This window comes from Silurus meridionalis, chromosome 10, assembly GCF_014805685.1.
Source record: "Silurus meridionalis isolate SWU-2019-XX chromosome 10, ASM1480568v1, whole genome shotgun sequence".
NCBI classification, from domain to species: Eukaryota; Metazoa; Chordata; class Actinopteri; order Siluriformes; family Siluridae; genus Silurus; species Silurus meridionalis.
The window spans coordinates 25,347,362-25,365,090 of record NC_060893.1 but is presented as its reverse complement, the minus strand read 5'-3'; the positions used below and the strand labels follow the sequence as shown (position 1 = coordinate 25,365,090).

The 17,729-nt window shown below is 39.5% G+C and overlaps 1 protein-coding gene and 4 gene segments (V, D, J or C); 3 read left to right on the top strand and 2 right to left on the bottom strand.

Annotated features, from left to right (window-relative positions):
- Window positions 1-1,213: 1,213 nt before the first annotated feature.
- LOC124392032 lies at window positions 1,214-1,905 on the top strand. The segment is given in 2 exon segments: window positions 1,214-1,332; window positions 1,431-1,905. Coding segments are annotated over 2 exon segments (447 nt in total).
- A 1,942-nt stretch (window positions 1,906-3,847) lies between these two features.
- LOC124392058 lies at window positions 3,848-5,872 on the bottom strand. The segment is given in 3 exon segments: window positions 3,848-4,277; window positions 5,218-5,517; window positions 5,857-5,872. Coding segments are annotated over 3 exon segments (612 nt in total).
- Window positions 5,873-5,925: 53 nt separating this feature from the next.
- Window positions 5,926-7,123, top strand: LOC124392028. The segment is given in 2 exon segments: window positions 5,926-6,208; window positions 6,307-7,123. Coding segments are annotated over 2 exon segments (504 nt in total).
- A 2,344-nt stretch (window positions 7,124-9,467) lies between these two features.
- Window positions 9,468-10,630, top strand: LOC124392027. The segment is given in 2 exon segments: window positions 9,468-9,651; window positions 9,750-10,630. Coding segments are annotated over 2 exon segments (558 nt in total).
- A 3,059-nt stretch (window positions 10,631-13,689) lies between these two features.
- On the bottom strand, window positions 13,690-16,369 carry LOC124392057. The gene is made up of 3 exons (XM_046858743.1): window positions 16,189-16,369; window positions 15,170-15,448; window positions 13,690-14,331 (listed from the first exon to the last, which is right to left on the bottom strand). Exons 1-3 carry the CDS (start codon window positions 16,367-16,369, stop codon window positions 14,183-14,185), a joined length of 609 nt encoding a protein of 202 aa, XP_046714699.1. The 3' UTR covers window positions 13,690-14,182.
- Between the last annotated feature and the right edge of the window lie 1,360 nt (window positions 16,370-17,729).

Below are 17,729 nucleotides of genomic sequence, written 5' to 3'. Positions count from 1 at the left end.
CTTAGTGAGAGAGAAGGTGCAGTGAGGTGTAAATAAGATTTGCATTAACACGTCTGATCAAGATCCATTTCTCTAAGAATAGAGCAGAAACTTCACCAGATGTTTAACTTCCTTCAGTGAAACTCAGTGAAGCACTGAAACACACACACTGAATCTGCAGCTAATCCCACTCTCTCATCACACTGATCATCACCATTAACTCCAATAAAAGAAACACAACGTCCAAAACTCAGCTTTATTTCAGCAGAAACTACAGGAAGAGCAACAGCACAGTGACGAGAGGAAATACAGAAAGATCAGCAGTGTGTAGATCAGAAGCAGCTCGATGTTAAACTCTATCTTGGATCCTCTAGTCTTAACACTGACTCTTTCTGAACGTGACTGGATGAATGACGTTACTATGGGAGACCTTACAGATAAACTCCTCCCCTTTCTCCCAGAGGTCTTTGCTGAGGGTCAGGGTGCTGCTGCGGCTGTAACGGCCGTTCTTCTCTTCTTCTGCACTGGTCAGAACCCCGCCCTTCACCTCTGACCCGTCCACTATCCAGCTCACCAGTGCCCCCTGTGGAGAGTAGTCAGACAGCAGGCAGAGCAGCGAGGACGATTCCTCAGACAGTTGCATAGGAGACGGAGGGAGCAGAGACACAGAGGGAGCTTTCAGACCCGCTGGAGAAGAAAAGCAAATAGAGTTTGTGAACTCCAACAGAAGTTGGACATTCTACAGCAGCAAGTCAAACATTTCCTAGTCATTTAAATTGGGCCACAGGAATTTTTATTGTTGGCCCTCAGTGGGCAACACTGATAGGAAATAAACCACCATGTCTCTTACATATAACAATGAACAAATGGAATTAAAGAAAGATAAAATATTAAATGAATAAATAAAAAAATTAACAAATGAATAAATCCCAAACTGTGGTTTATCTGGGACAATAACATTTGCTAAAAAAAAAAAAAAAGTGATTAAAATCATTGTTCTTACTGCAGCAGATACACATGCAGATGCTTACAGAAATAATCACAGTAACAAACACTCAGATCACACTTACGGTTCACGATGAGTTTGGAGCCTCCACCAAAAGTCCACCACAGTGATACATTCTAATGAAACCGCTGTACAAAAACCTCCGTCACACTGCAACACACACACACACACACACACACACACACACACACTTTGCATCAGCAGCTCCTGCTTCAGTGCTCTGTGAGGGTTTATATTCCTGTGACTTGAACACTTCATGACTGAGAGCTGCTGATCAGCAACTTCACCCACAGCAACCATGACTTTGATCAGCATCTTCATCTGCACACTGGCCCTCTGGACTCAAGGTGAGAGTTTAACATCGACTCACAGCCTCACACACTTCATTTCATACCGATTCTACACCACTTTACTGCATACACACACAATCTATGTTTCTCTACAGGATCCAGAAGTCAGGTGACTGTGACTCAGACTCCTTCAGTGAAGACTGTTGTTCCAGGAAACACAGTTACCATCAACTGTAAAAGCAGTCATAGAGTGCATGATGGTACTTATCTACACTGGTACCTGCAGAAACCTGGAGAAGCTCCTAAACTTCTGATCCATCATGTTAATAAATTAGAGTCAGGGATTCCAGCTCGTTTCAAAGGCGCTGGATCTGATACTGACTTCACTTTGACCATCAGTGGAGTCCAGGCTGAAGATGCAGGAGATTATTACTGCCTTACTGACCTTCAGATCAGTGGCAAATCAGTGTTCACACAGTGTTTAAGCGTCATACAAAAACCTCAGTCAGTGAGAAGAACAGAGAAACACTGCTGCAGCTGGGAGAGACTGTAGGTGCTGAGGATGTGATACACACAATAACACACACTAACAATGCAAGAAAACACACAACACTGATCTCACTAATGATCTGACAGAGAAGTCCTTATTCAACTATGGATAATTTTTTTTATGAATTATTAATCATAATTTTCAGCCTTCGAGAAGTTTTTCATTTGTGTACCAATTGTGTGTGCAAAATTTAATAATAAGACCACAAGCAAAATATCCTTTTAGAAAAATATCTTTTATCATGGTCCTGGGATCTGTACCCAAAGAAGCTTCTCTCAAACAGAGAAAAGCAGAAGTTTTAGAAATTCAATTTAAATCAATTCATTTCAACATTATTTGTAAAACTCTTTTAATGATGCTGATTGTCCCAAAACAGCTTTACAGAAATCTATAGGTTACAAATATACTTTTACATTGAGTAAAGTTAGTTCCTTTAAGTTCAGCCCTAATAAGTGAGCCAGTGGCACAATTGGTAAGAAAACTCCATTGTATGGTATGAGGAAAAACCTTGAGAGGATCCAGACTCAGAAAGGAACCCATCCTCAACTGGGTGTCACCTAATGTCCATTTATTACAGATAAACGATGTTGAGGTGCAGTGATGGTGATCACATGCAAACTAGTCCTGAGTCAGTGTAGCAGACTGTTGACATTAACTACAATCCAAATCCATCCTCAAAGCTGTTACACCATCATTATTTCATTGATCTCCAGTCTGTTGATGTGAAACCGTCCCCAGCTGCACAGACTCGCCTCCAATTGAAGAGAACACCATCCAGAGGCAGGCCTGGACGAAGCGGGCAGATCCGAGAAAAGAAGAATATAACAGGAACATAATTAATTTGACCGAGAGAGAACGACAGAGAGAGAGAGAGAGAGAGAGAGAGAGAGAGAGAGAATAACAGAGAGAGAGCGAGAGAGAGAGAGAAGATGGGTAACAGGAAGAGAAGGATATGGATTATTATGTTTTTTATTGTTGTATGAAAGTAAATGTCACTGTGCAGTTTGGACTCCGGGAAGACTGTTGAGGTAATTAGATGTTCACTTATTGCCGTTTACATTCAAATTTGTTCATGGCAATTGGTGCCCTAAGCCATTGTAGCAGACTCTTTATGTTAATCACAGTCCACAGCTTGTCTTACCAGAGGATTCCTCAAAAAAATGGACAACCTGAGAATACACAAGATTATTGTTGATGGTAAACAGTTACTAATCATTTCATATGAAAAAATTCTTCTTTGATGGTTTTAGGTTAGAATTGCTATGATCAGTGTTGCCTTTAAGACTCCAAAACCCTAAGCAAGATAGTTAAAGACGGGAATCATTCTGTTCACACTATCCAGTTTTTTGTATCTGGTTCCTCTCGAACCTTCTTCTTCATGTCTTTTCAGGGAGTTTTATCTTTCCATCATCACCTGTGGCTTGAGCATTGGAGATAAATGTATAGGGGTAACTTAATTAATTTATACTTAACATTGTCAATCTATTTATTTTTGTAAAGTTGCAGAAGTGTGACAGTGTAATCACTTTGTTTTTATATAAAGCTCAGTGAGATTCAAATCTTCCACAATCCCATTATAATGTATTCATGAAGGATTATGTAGTTTTAAACACCTGTGTAACTTCAAGCTTGAGTTCATGGTCTAATTATTATTTTATTCACAACTGAATAGAAAAAAAAACTTTCAATTCCCAACCTTACAGAGGCTCAGGAAATATATATTTTTTCAACTGAATAAAATAAAAAATGAAACGTTTTTTGTCTGAGATGTTTGGAACAACATTAACAAAAGTAGACAACTTTAGGCTGAAACCCCATGAGGAGCAGTGAGGTGTAAGTGAGATTTGCATTAACATGCCTGAGTTCCATTTCTCTAAGAATAGTGCAGAAACTTCACCAGATGTTCAACTTCCTTCAGTGAAACTCAGTGAAGCACTGAAACACACACACTGAATCTGCAGCTAATCCCACTCTCTCATCACACTGATCATCACCATTAACTCCAATAAAAGAAACACAACGTCCAAAACTCAGCTTTATTTCAGCAGAAACTACAGGAAGAGCAACAGCACAGTGACGAGAGGAAATACAGAAACATCAGCAGTGTGTAGATCAGAAGCAGCTCGATGTTAAACTCTATCTTGAATCCTCTAGTCTTAACACTGACTCTTTCTGAATGTGACTGGATGAATGACGTTGCTATGGGAGACCTTACAGATAAACTCCTCCCCTTTCTCCCAGAGGTCTTTGCTGAGGGTCAGGATGCTGCTGCGGCTGTAACAGCCGTTCTTCTCTTCTTCTGCACTGGTCAGAACCCCGTCCTTCACCTCTGAGCCGTCCACTATCCAGCTCACCAGTGCCCCCTGTGGAGAGTAGTCAGACAGCAGGCAGAGCAGCGAGTCCTCACACGACTGCAGGGGGGACTGAAAGAGCAGAGACACAGTCGGAGCCTCTGGAAATACAAACACACACATACACATCATACAAACAGCTAGAAATATTGTGTAGATGTTCTGAACACTAAAAGAGTGACTATAAAAAAGTTGGAAAAATCAGCAAAATAATATTGTGAACCACCACAAGTTTGATTCCTACTCATAGACTATTTCAGAACAAATAAAAGAACCAAGATATGGACAAACAACTCAAACACAAACAGTGCATAAGTCAGGAAGTCGGAAAATCCTGTGCACCATTAAGAAACATAACAAATCCAGGTGCAGATGATCCACAGCCTAATACAAAAACATTCTCTGGTCAGATTAAACAAATAATGGAACTGTTTTTTTTTTTTTATACAGATAAGCCCTATATTATTGTTATTCTTCTTTCGGCTGCTCCCATTAGGGGTCGCCACAGAGGATCATCCGTCTCCATACCCCCCTGTCCTCTACAGAGATGAACCCTATCAATGTATGGAATTTTTATGGAATTCAAAGGAAACAAGTCACTAAACAAGACAAAAAAAATTCTAATTTGGTTCCTGCATGGTCTTCAGCTGGACAATGAACAAACCTCTTAGGTTGTAACAAATACAACAAATTGAAAGTAATGGGCTGCTTAGAAAATTCTGACCTGAACTTTCAGGGAAACGGTGTGAACTAAACAGAAAAACTGTATCCTAACAAGGAGACCCACAATCCTGACTGGGTAAAGTAGATCAAATTAGACACTCAGGAAATGCATGTGAATGAGGGTGAATGTCTTTAGCTGTATGTAAACTTTCTTTAAACTCTGAAGCTAATCAGAGTAGCAGCTTTAAAATTTCAGCAGAAACTACAGGAAGAGCAACAGCACAGTGACGAGAGGAAATACAGAAACATCAGCAGTGTGTAGATCAGAAGCAGCTCGATGTTAAACTCTATCTTGGATCCTCTAGTCTTTACACTGACTCTTTCTGAACATCACTGGATGAACGACGTTGCTATGAGAGACCATACAGATAAACTCCTCCCCTTTCTCCCAGAGGTCTTTGCTGAGGGTCAGGGTGCTGCTGCGGCTGTAACGACCATTCTTCTCTTCTTCTGCACTGGTCAGAACCCCGTCCTTCACCTCTGAGCCATCCACTATCCAGCTCACCAGTGCCCCCTGTGGAGAGTAGTCAGACAGCAGGCAGAGCAGCAAGAACGATTTCTCAGACAGTTGCAGAGGAGACGGAGGGAGCAGAGACACAGAGGGAGCTTTCAGACCCGCTGGAGAAGAAAAGCAAATAGAGTTTGTGAACTACAACAGAGGCAAAGTTGGACATTCTACAGCAGCAAGTCAAACATTTCCTAGTCATTTTTTTTTAACTAGGGAGCCACAGGAATTTTTATTGTTGGCCCTCAGTGGGCAACACTGATGGGAATTGAACCACCATGTCTCTTACATATAACAATGGACAAATGGAATTAAAGAAAGATTGAATAAATAAATAAATAAATAAATAAATAAATAAATAAATAAATAAATAAATAAATAAATCCCAAACTGTGGTTTATCTGGGACAATAACATCTATTTAAAAAAAGTGATTAAAATCATTGTTCTTACTGCAGCAGATACACATGCAGATGCTTACAGAAATAATCACAATAACAAACACTTAGATCACACTTACTGTTCACGATGAGTTTGGAGCCTCCACCAAAAGTCCACCACAGTGATACATTCTAATGAAACCGCTGTACAAAAACCTCCGTCACACTGCAACACACACACACACACACACACACACACACACACACACTTTGCATCAGCAGCTCCTGCTTCAGTGCTCGGTGAGTGTTTATATTCCTGTGACTTGAACACTTCATGACTGAGAGCTGCTGCTCTGCATCTTCACCCACAGCAACCATGACTTTGATCAGCATCTTCATCTGCACACTGGCCCTCTGGACTCAAGGTGAGAGTTTAACATCGACTCACAGCCTCACACACTTCATTTCATACTGATTCTACACCACTTTACTGCATACACACACAATCTATGTTTCTCTACAGGATCCAGAGGTCAGGTGACTGTGACTCAGACTCCTTCAGTGAAGACTGTTGTTCCAGGAAATACAGTTACTATCAACTGTAAAAGCAGTCATAAAGTGCACGGTGGTACTTATCTACACTGGTATCTGCAGAAACCTGGAGAAGCTCCTAAACTTCTGATCCATCATGTTAATAAATTAGAGTCAGGGATTCCAGCTCGTTTTAAAGGCATTGGATCTGATACTGACTTCACTTTGACCATCAGTGGAGTCCAGGCTGAAGATGCAGGAGATTATTACTGCCTTACTGACCTTCAGATCAGTGGCAAATCAGTGTTCACACAGTGTTTAAGCGTCATACAAAAACCTCAGTCAGTGAGAAGAACAGAGAAACACTGCTGCAGCTGGGAGAGACTGCAGGTGCTGAGGATGTGATACACACAGTAACACACACTAACAATGCAAGAAAACACACAACACTGATCTCACTAATGATCTGACAGAGAAGTCCTTATTCAACTATGGATCATTTTTTTATGAATTATTAATCATAATATGCAGCCTTCAAGAAGTTTTTCATTTGTGTACAAATTGTGTGTGCAGAATTTAATAATAAGACCACAAGCAAAATATCCTTTTAGAAAAATATCTTTTATCGTGGTCCTGGGATCTGTACCCAAAGAAGCTTCTCTCAAACAGAGAAAAGCAGAAGTTTTAGAAATTCAATTTAAATCAATTCATTTCAACATTATTTGTAAAACTCTTTTAATGATGCTGATTGTCCCAAAACAGCTTTACAGAAATCTATAGGTTACAAATATACTTTTACATTGAGTAAATTTAGTTCCTTTAAGTTCAGCCCTAATAAGTGAGCCAGTGGCAAAATTGGTAAGAAAACTCCATTGGATGGTAATAGGAAGGAATCTTGAGAGGATCCAGACTCAAAGAGTTTATTATCGTTTGATCATTGTTGAGGTAATTAAATGTTCACTGATGGCCATTTACATGCAAATTTGTTCATGGCAATTGGTGCCCTAAGCCATTGTAGCAGACTCTTTATATTAATCACAGTCCACAGCTTGTCTTACCAGAGGATTCCTCAAAAAAAATTGACAACCGAGGATACACAAGATTACTGTGGATGGTAAACAGTTACTAATCATTTCATATGAAAAAAATTCTTTTTTGATGGATTTAGATTGGAATTGCTATGATCAGTGTTGTACTCAAGACTCCAACAACGAACCATTGATCACAAAGTATAAACCCTAAGTGAGAGAGTTATAGAAGGGAATCATTCTGATCACACTACCCAGTTTTTTTGTATCTGGTTCCTCTCAAACTTTCTTCTTCATGTCTTTTCAAGGAGTTGTATCTCACCACCATCACCTGTGGCTTGAGCACTAAATATGCCACACTGTATATATATATATATATATATATATATATATATATATATAAAGCTCAGTGAGTTTAAAATCTTCCACAATCCCATTATACTGTATCCATGAAGGATTATGTAGTTTTAAACACCTGTGTAACTTCAAGCTTGAGTTCATGGTCTAATTATTTTTTTATTCACAATTGAATAGAGAAACCTTTCAATTCCCAACCTTACTGAGGCTCAGGAAATATATATATTTTTTCAACTGAATAAAATAACTTATATAACTTATATAGCTAAAACCCCATGAGGAGCAGTGAGGTGTAAGTGAGATTTGCATTAACACGCCTGAACGAGTTCCATTTCTCCAAGAATAGAGCAGAAACTTCACCAGATGTTCAGCTTCCTTCAGTGAAACTCAGTGAAGCACTGAAACACACAGCACTGAATCTGCAGCTAATCCCACTCTCACATCACACTGATCATCACCATTAACTCCAATAAAAGAAACACAACGTCCAAAACTCATCTTTATTTCAGCAGAAACTACAGGAAGAGCAACAGCACAGTGACGAGAGGAAATACAGAAACATCAGCAGTGTGTAGATCAGAAGCAGCTCGATGTTAAACTCTATCTTGTATCCTCTAGTCTTCACACTGACTCTTTCTGAACGTGACTGGATGAATGGCGTTGCTATGGGAGACCTTACAGATAAACTCCTCCCCTTTTCCCCAAAGGTCTTTGCTGAGGGTCAGGGTGCTGCTGCGGCTGTAACGGCCTTTCTTCTCTTCTTCTGCGCTGGTCAGAACCCCGTCCTTCACCTCTGAGCCATCCACCATCCAGCTCACCAGTGCCCCCTGTGGAGAGTAGTCAGACAGCAGGCAGAGCAGCGAGCCATCACACGACTGCAGGGGGGACTGAGGGAGCAGAGACACAGTGGGAGCCTCTGAAAATACAAACACACACATACACATCATACAAACAGCTAGAAATATGTTCAATTGGTACATTTGCACTACAGGGATCATTTTAAAACTCTGTCTGGAGGATTCCAGAAATCAGTGAAATGGCATTTTAAAGGTTCTGATGGGAAATTACAAGCAGCTCTGGCAGGACCCGGTGAATAAAATAAATTGTGAACCAACACAAGTTTGATTGCTTGATTTTAGAACAAATAAAGGTACCAAGATCTGGACAAACAACTCAAACACAAACAGTTCATCGGTGAGGAACTTGGAAAATATGTACAGGAAAATATGTACATTCACTATTAAGAGACTCAGAAATAAAATCCAGATACAGATGATCGGCAGCCTTTTACAGAAGTATTTCCTGGTCAGATGAAACAAATAAAGAAACTGGTTGTTCATAGTGTTAAGCCGTTTCAGTGTATGGAGAAAACACTGGAGAATTTGGAAGAATTCAAATAAAACAAGTTACTAAACATCAGTTGAAAAAAATCTAAATTTGGTCACTGCTGGCTTCAGCTGGATGTTGATTCTAAACAATATTCTATAGTTGTAACAAATACAACAATATAAAATGATTGGACTGTCCATTACAAAACTTTGACCTGGATTCCAGGGAAATATATACCTTTAATATTATGTTTATCTGAAGTTTATAAATAAAAATCATGTGAGAAAAAGAGTGTAAAATGAACTGCTTTTGTCTAAAAATAACAAAATACACTTACTGTTTATAATAAGTCTGGAGCCTCCACCAAAAGTCCACCACAGTGATACATTCTAATGAAACCGCTGTACAAAAACCTACACACTGCAACACACACACACACACACACACACACACACACACACACACACTTTGCATCAGCAGCTCCTGCTTCAGTGCTCGGTTAGGGTTTATATTCCTGTGACTTGAACACTTCATGACTGAGAGCTGCTGCTCAGCATCTTCACCCACAGCAACCATGACTTTGATCAGCATCTTCATCTGCACACTGGCCCTCTGGACTCAAGGTGAGAGTTTAACATCGACTCACAGCCTCACACACTTCATTTAATACTGATTCTACACCACTTTACTGCATACACACACAATCTATGTTTCTCTACAGGATCCAGAGGTCAGGTGACTGTGACTCAGACTCCTTCAGTGCAAACTGTTGTTCCAGGAGACACAGTTACCATCAACTGTAAATTCAGCACTGCTGTGTGGCATGATTGTGGGCCATCTGGTGTATCATATGACTGTCTCGCCTGGTACCTACAGAAACCTGGAGAAGTTCCTAAACTCCTAGTACATTATGTGAGTCACTTGTTCTCAGGAACTCCAGCTCGGTTCGGTGGCAGTGGATCTAAGACTGACTTCACTCTGACCATCAGTGGACTCCAGGCTGAAGATCCAGGAGATTATTACTGTCAGAGTTTACATAAGATCAGTGGTAGCTGGGTGATCACACAGTGTTTGAGCGTCATACAAAAACCTCAGTCAGTAAGAAGCACAGAGAAACACTGCTGCAGCTGGGAGAGACTGCAGGTGCTGAGGAAACACACCACACTGATCCACATAAGTCTTTATTGAACTGTGGATACGTTTTTATTAATTAATAACCAATAATATGCGGCCCTAGAGAAGGTTTTCATTTGTGTACAAACTGTGTGTACATCAAAAGTAAGTACACCCCATTTCAGCAACCATTTTAGTATCTCCTCAAGGGACAATAGTATAGAAATGTTACTTGGATACATTTTCGAGTAGTTAATGTGCAGTTTGTAAAGCAGTACAGATTTACTGCCCTCTGAAAATAACAACATACAGCCATTATTGTCCAAACTGGCAATAAAAGTCAGTACACCCTAAGGGAACATGTTAAAACTGTGTCCAAAGTGTGAATATTTAGTGTGAACACCAGTGTTATTTAGCACTGCTTCAATCCTCCTGGGTATGGAATTCACCAGAACTGCACAGGTTGTTGCTGGGATCCTCTTCCACTCCTCCATAATGACATCACAGAGCTGCTGGATGTTAGACACATGGTGCTTCTCCACCTTCCGCTTGAGGATCCCCAAGGTGCTAAACAGGGATCAAGTCTGGAGACATACTTGGCCACTCCATCACCTTCAGCTTCAGCTTTCTCAGCAAGGCAGTTGTCATTATTCGGCCTAGTTTCTGAAGGGAGGGCATCATGTTCTGCTTTAGAATGTCACAGTACATGTTTCCCTCAATAAACCGCAGCTCCCCAGTACCTTGATGCTACCACCACCATGCTTGACTGTAGGCAAGACACAGTTTTCTTGGTTCTCCTCACAAGGGCATCACCACACATACTGGACACCATCTGAGCCAAACAAGTTTATCTTAGTGTCATCAGACCACAGTACATGGTTCCAGTAACTCATGCTCTTGGACAGATTGCCTTTAGCAAACTGTTAACTTTCTTGTAAACAACTTCAGAGAGGCTCCTTTTAAGACGATGGCCTGCAAACCTACTTGTTGCAGTGTGCAGCAATAATTTGTATGGTCCTGTCAAGCAGACAAAAACATGAACATGATGAATAAGCCAGTGGCGAAAGTGGCAAGAAAACCTACTGAGATGGTATGAGGAAAAAAACTTGAGAAGAACCAGACTCAAAAGGGAAACCGTCCTCAACTGGGTGACACCAAATGATCACTTATTATAGTTCTATCATTGTTGAGGTTATCAAATGTTCACAGATAGACACAAATTTTCAGGGCAATTAAAAACCCTAAGCTGTTGTAACAAACTCTTTAAATTAATCACAGTCCAAATCCATTTGAATGCTTCTTAAGTTTAACCCTCAACAGTAACCTCATGGATTTTTATGCTGTTCATGTGAAACCATTCTTAGTTGCAGTGGGTGCAAAGGGGACTAGCATATGGCAACCTAAAAACAGCACAGATAATTGCAAATTACATTAAACTAATGCAAGCTTTAAATGGGGTTCAAATTCCTAATTCAAAAACATGACCTCGATGCCTGTCAGCTGTCCAACTAGAAGCCAATTTTAAACATCCCATTTGTTTGCAGTATTCTAGAAAATTTTGTAGTGCAGCAATCATGCTTATACCTGAATAGAAATAACATTCCTAAAATGTATCAGGATTTAGGCCTCATCATAGCACAGATACAGCCCTGGTTAAAGTGGTAAATGACCTGCTACTGGCCTCTGATCAGGGTTTTGACTCCTCGCTTGTGTTGCTTAAATGTAGTGCAGCTTTTGACACTATTGATCCTAATCTTTTCTTTGATAGACTTGAAAATGTTGTTAGAATAAAGGGAACAGCTCTCTCCTGGTTTATGTCTTATTTGACTGGTCATGATCATTTGTTGATGTACAGTAAATGGTGAGTTTTCCTCATTTCCTGAGTTAAAGTCTGGTGTTCTGCAGGTATCTGTCTTAGGCCCATTGCTTTTTTCTTTATATATGCTGCCTTTGGGTGAAATTATTTGGCAACATGATATTAGCTTCCATTGCTATGTTGACAATATACAGAATGCTTCAGCAAAGCCAGATGAGAGAGATCAGCTTAACAATGTTGAGAAGTGTGTAAATGACATTAGACAGTGGATGTTTATTTTCTACTAAACCTTAATAAAACAGCAGTACTCTAACACAGACCACATGCAGATATATGTAAGATTTTGGATTACATGATACCTCTGAATACTTTTTCAGTCTTTCCATGTACAGTAAAAGACCTTGGTATATGAGAAACGGAGGTGGAGGCCGTAGTGGTTTGAACAAGTTTTCATGAGAAGAATCGATAGGAAGTGAGAGAAGGGAAAACCAGCAATAGCAGGTGTATCCGTGGTACGCCCTGGAGGGACGAGGTCCACTAAGTCCATTCTGGATACCGAAGGGTAGAGCAGATATCCGCAGGACGCCCTGGACAGGCAAGGTCCACAAAGTCCGATAACGTTATCGTAGAATGATGGGAAAACTCCCGAAGCGCCTGGAAGAGGCGAGGTCCACACGTAGTTACGGAATACGTCTAGCTCTCCTAGCACAACGTGCAATAACAGACAACCTGAGAGCAGAGCCGAGGTCCTTAAGTAGATCAGGTAGATGAGGCTCAGGTGTTGGTGGTTAATAGGATGGAGAAGCGCTCCGTGCAGGCACTGGCTTTGCCTCTCTCGGAGCCCTGACAATTATACTGTATGTCCCAGGGATCCCTCATGTCTCTGTTGCCTTCTGGATCTCCCTTTTAATGATCTTGACACAGCTTGCTTTGTGAGAGGATGCCCTAAAAATTGACAAGCTGAAGATACACAAAATTACTGTCTATAGCACACAATTACTAACCATTAAGATAAATTTGGACTGCATTTCATATGGAAAATTCTACTTTGATGGGTTTAGATTAGAATTTCCATGAACTTTGTTGTACTCAAGACTCCAACAGTGAACAGCTGATCACATCAAACAAAACATACTTTATAATTGCACTTTTTGACTAAACAGTTTTTTGAGTCTGATTCCTCTCAAACTTTCTTCCTCATGTCTTCTCAAAGCAATTTTGTTTCACCACCTCTACCTCCAGAAGTGTGAGAGATCCTCAATTGATTGATTTGTTATAGAATTCAGTGACTTCCACAATCTCACCTAAAGTAAATTCAAACATGAGTTATTTGTCTAATTAACATTTTTCCCACACAATTGAATAGAAAAACCTTTTAATTGCCAAACTTGCTAAGGGTCAAGTAAAAGGTTTATTTTTTAACTGTCTAAAATTAAAACATTTTGTTTAAGATGTTTGGAAGAACCTTAACAGATTCAATATTAATTCTGTGTTAAGTAGACAACTTTAAGCTGAAACCCCATGAGGAGCAGTGAGGTGTAAGTGAGATTTGCATTAACATGCCTGAACGAGTTCCATTTCTCCAAGAATAGAGCAGAAACTTCACCAGATGTTCAACTTCCTTCAGTGAAACTCAGTGAAGCACTGAAACACACAGCACTGAATCTGCAGCTAATCCCACTCTCTCATCACACTGATCATCACCATTAACTCCAATAAAAGAAACACAACGTCCAAAACTCATCTTTATTTCAGCAGAAACTACAGGAAGAGCAACAGCACAGTGACGAGAGGAAATACAGAAACATCAGCAGTGTGTAGAATTAAAACCCTATTGGAGATGGATGAGAAGCAGCTCAATGTTAAACTTTAGCTCTAATCTTCATACTGACTCTTTCTGATCGTGACTGGATAAATGACGTCTCCTACCTCACACAAACTCCTCCCCTTTTCCCCAGAGATCTTTGCTGAGGGTCAGGGTGCTGCTGCAGCTGTTAAGAAACTTGTGGAGTTTATTTCATGCAAAATTAGGCAGAAGAAGGGACTTATTAAAAAAAATACTTAAAAAAAGAGAGAATTTAATAGTTTTTATGGAACATTACCGACATTTTTGTATTATAAAAAACGTAAAAAAAAAATTAAAGAAAGCATTGGAATCAGTGGTGCATATTAATAAATTACTGATCTTCTAAAATTCTTCGCCTGATTAAAGAAGCTGTAGCAGTTCAGCTTCTTCTCTGATCAATGTCTCGTCCGACCTGCCAGGATCCACAGAGGATCGCTCTGCCTGCAGCGACTGTGGCCAGGAGAAAGAACAGAAACGCCAAACCAACACCACCAAACATCAGCCCTCGCTCAACCTCACTCACTCCACCTACAGGCAGAGAGATTTATTGTATGTTAGAATATTTTTTCATTAGGAATTATTTCAAAACTTAAATAGTTTTTCTACTGAACCAAGAACTTCTAATATAAATGTTTTTATGATTTGTTTTATGTTTTTGTTCCTGCAACACTCAGAGCTGAAGCTCTTTTATTCCAATTGCTTTTCACAGATAAAAAAAAAAAAAAAAAAAAATATATATATATATATATATATATATATATATATAAATAAAAAAAGCCTTTTGCACATCAGTACTGTAATCCACATTTGAAAAAGAAGACTAATAAACAGCAAACTGGTGTTTACATGGTGGCATGTATGTTTCTTGCCTGTCTTTTAGTTAACAATATTTCACATATCCAAACATTTACAGAATAAATACATAATAATAATAATTTAAAAAGATTACTACATAAATACAGCATGGTGCAAGGAAATGGGAAATTTTGGAACGAGGAGTTCCCATGAGCTCGCTTCGCTGTGGCTGTGATTTGAACTCACGACCTTCTGATCCAAAGTCCTTAACCATTAAGCTACCACCTCCCTGATATCCTGATGTGCAGGCTGTTCAACAGCACTTGGGGACTGTTGAACGTCCACACTGGTAACAAAGCTGAAATTTCCTGTTACACTCACACTATTAGCATCCTTGTAAATGATTTTATATTGAAAGGCCATTGTGCACCACTTCACTGCCTTATTATAACTAATAGCAAGGGGTTCTAAAGGAGCTCATACTGGTTCTAAACAATCACCGACACCCCAGATTTACCAACTCCTAGTTCCAAAATTCCCTATTTCCCTGCACCACCCTGTACGTTCTCACCTTTCTGCGGGAAGACGGTCAGATTGGCCGCTGGAGAATGCCTACAGTAGTAAATCCCAGAGTCTGACACTGAGACATTCCTTATAACAAGTGATGAATCAGGTAATATAACATAACGTTTGTCTGGGTCACGTCTGTACACGACGGTGTGTTGTTTATCTTGAGCAAAAATGACATCATAGCTCTTGTCATTGGTGCCTTTGGTCCAGAAAGCGCTTTCCATGCTGTGACAGTAGAGCATGAAGTTGTTCCCTTCTGTACGAGTCTGGTTAAACACGGCTGAAAAAAATAAAGGTGAATGTTTTTCTTGTTGTAATGTGTAAGTCAGGGGGAAAAAAATAATTCCTTTATGTTACACAAGGATACAAAAGGTTTAGAAAGCGAGGTGGAAAAGTTTGTTATGACCACCTTTATATTTTCATGAGAAAAAAGTAGATTAAATCTATTTTAAACTAAGAAGAAAATGTCTACATGGAAAATGTCTCTAAAAGTCCTATAATCTCCCTGCTGGACATTTGACTCTGTGTTTCGATGTTTTTTTTTTAAGGTACATGTGAACTTTCTTGATTCCTTTTTCAAAAGAATGTCTTAATTTATTAAAGTGTACACCTGCTGCAGACATGCATTTTAATCATCTCAAAATTAAAGCTAACAGCAAGTTTATAAAAACGTTTACAGTAAAAAAAAGTAAAAAGAGCAGTGGGCCTAGAACAGAACCATGTGTAACACCAAACTTTATTAACAACATTTCCTGTTCTTCTAGAAAATTATTATAATCCCTGCTGTTCAAATCTGTCTTGAGATAAAGTAATGCAAGCAAGGGAATTTATCACTTTAACAGCTCCTGACTAAATGGTTTAATTTCTTTAGTTTTAAAGAGATGTATTTTTGAGAAGATTGACTGCTTGAAACACTGAGAAGGATCATGATTAAACATTCAATGGGAATATAGATATTAGTTTGTAGAATTGTTAGTTTAATTGATTGACAAGTCATCAATCACTCCGATATTTACCTACCAGATAATGGTGTGATGGTCAAATTGACCATTGGGAAATCCTTACAGTAATAAACCCCGGAGTCAGACAAAGAGACATTCCTTATACTGAGTGATGAATCAGGTAATATCTTAAAGCGCTTGTCCAGATCAAGTTTGCATATGAAGATTTCACCCTTAAAAAGAGAAATGTAGACGTCCATTTTCCCTTCAGAATTGTGTTTTCTCCAAGTCATTTCCCCACTATTTTCTCAGTTCTCCGTGGCATTGACTGTCAAAGCATGATTGGAAGAACAAACAACAGGAAAAGATAAATATATTAAAAACATTTCTATAAAAAACCTTTAATAGGGTGTTTATGGCAGCCCATAATCTGTTTGGTGAAAAGAATACTGAACAAGAGAGGGGCTCTGACCAAACATGGGCAAATGTTTCCAGTGAGCTATAGTAACACCACTGGGTAAATCAAAAAACTTATTTGGAAGTATGTAAATGGTCATAACTTTTGACTTTTGAACCATATCCCCAAAATGTAAAAACAAAAATCCCACTATGAATACAATTTCTGCCATCTTGTTTTTAAAACGTAATCCTTCAAAATGCCTCAGGGAATCTGTCAGCAAAAAGATCAAACAGGAAGTAAGGCTGTATTTGTGCACAAATTTGACACAAACCTAGTTTATCATCTTCAGGACAATGTTACAGCACCACCTCCTGGCCAAATGTTACAATAACATGCTAAAAATGCTGCCATCTATCTACTGTAACTGCCAACTACTCCTCCAAATGTCCAATCTTTATCTAGTTTAAGTTAGATCATCCTGAGACCTGTCTGAACAAAACCAACATCTGAAATCCAAACACACTTACTTCTTCTTCTACTTAGCGATCTCCACAGCAGATTAACCATCTCCATATCACTCTGTCCTCCACATCTGCCTCTTTCAAACCAACCACCTGCATGTCTTCCCTCACCACATCCATGAACCTCCTCCTTGGTCTTTCTCCTGCCTAGTGGATCCATCCTCAGAATTCCTCTACTTATATATTCCATGTTCCTCCTCTTCACATGTCCAACAATCTCCATCAATTTGTCTCCAAAATGTCCTACATGTGCTGTTTCTAATCATGAAGCTTGTTTCTAATCATGTCCAGCATCTTCAACTTCATCTCGGCCACCTCCAGCTTCACCTCCTGTCTCCTCGTCAATGCCACTGTCTTTAAACCATACAACATCTCAGGTCACAATATCACAATATAATCCGCAAACATCATAGTCCATCCGGACTCCTGTCTGACCTCGTCCTTCAATCTGTCCATCACCAATGCAAACAGGAAAGGGCTCAGAGCCGATCCTTGATGCAATCCAACCTCCACCTTAAACTAGTCTGTCGTTCCTATCAAAATCCAAACACACCAACATCTGAAATCCAGATCAACTTGAATGGACCTATTGGCCATCTTGGATTTTGCTAAAACCTGCTTTTTTGCTATTCCTTCTGGAAATTATGTCTAATCAGCACCAAATTTGGTAGACATCATCTTTCCAATCGGGTTCTGCAT

Coding starts and splice junctions, on each gene's coding strand:
- LOC124392057 (XM_046858743.1), bottom strand. CDS start 16,369: ATGGACGTCTACATTTCTCTTTTTAAGGGTGAAATCTTCATATGCAAA. Junction 15,449..16,188: donor GACCATCACACCATTATCTG/GTAGGTAAATAT, acceptor TATTTTTTTCAG/CCGTGTTTAACCAGACTCGT. Junction 14,332..15,169: donor GACCGTCTTCCCGCAGAAAG/GTGAGAACGTAC, acceptor CTCTGCCTGTAG/GTGGAGTGAGTGAGGTTGAG.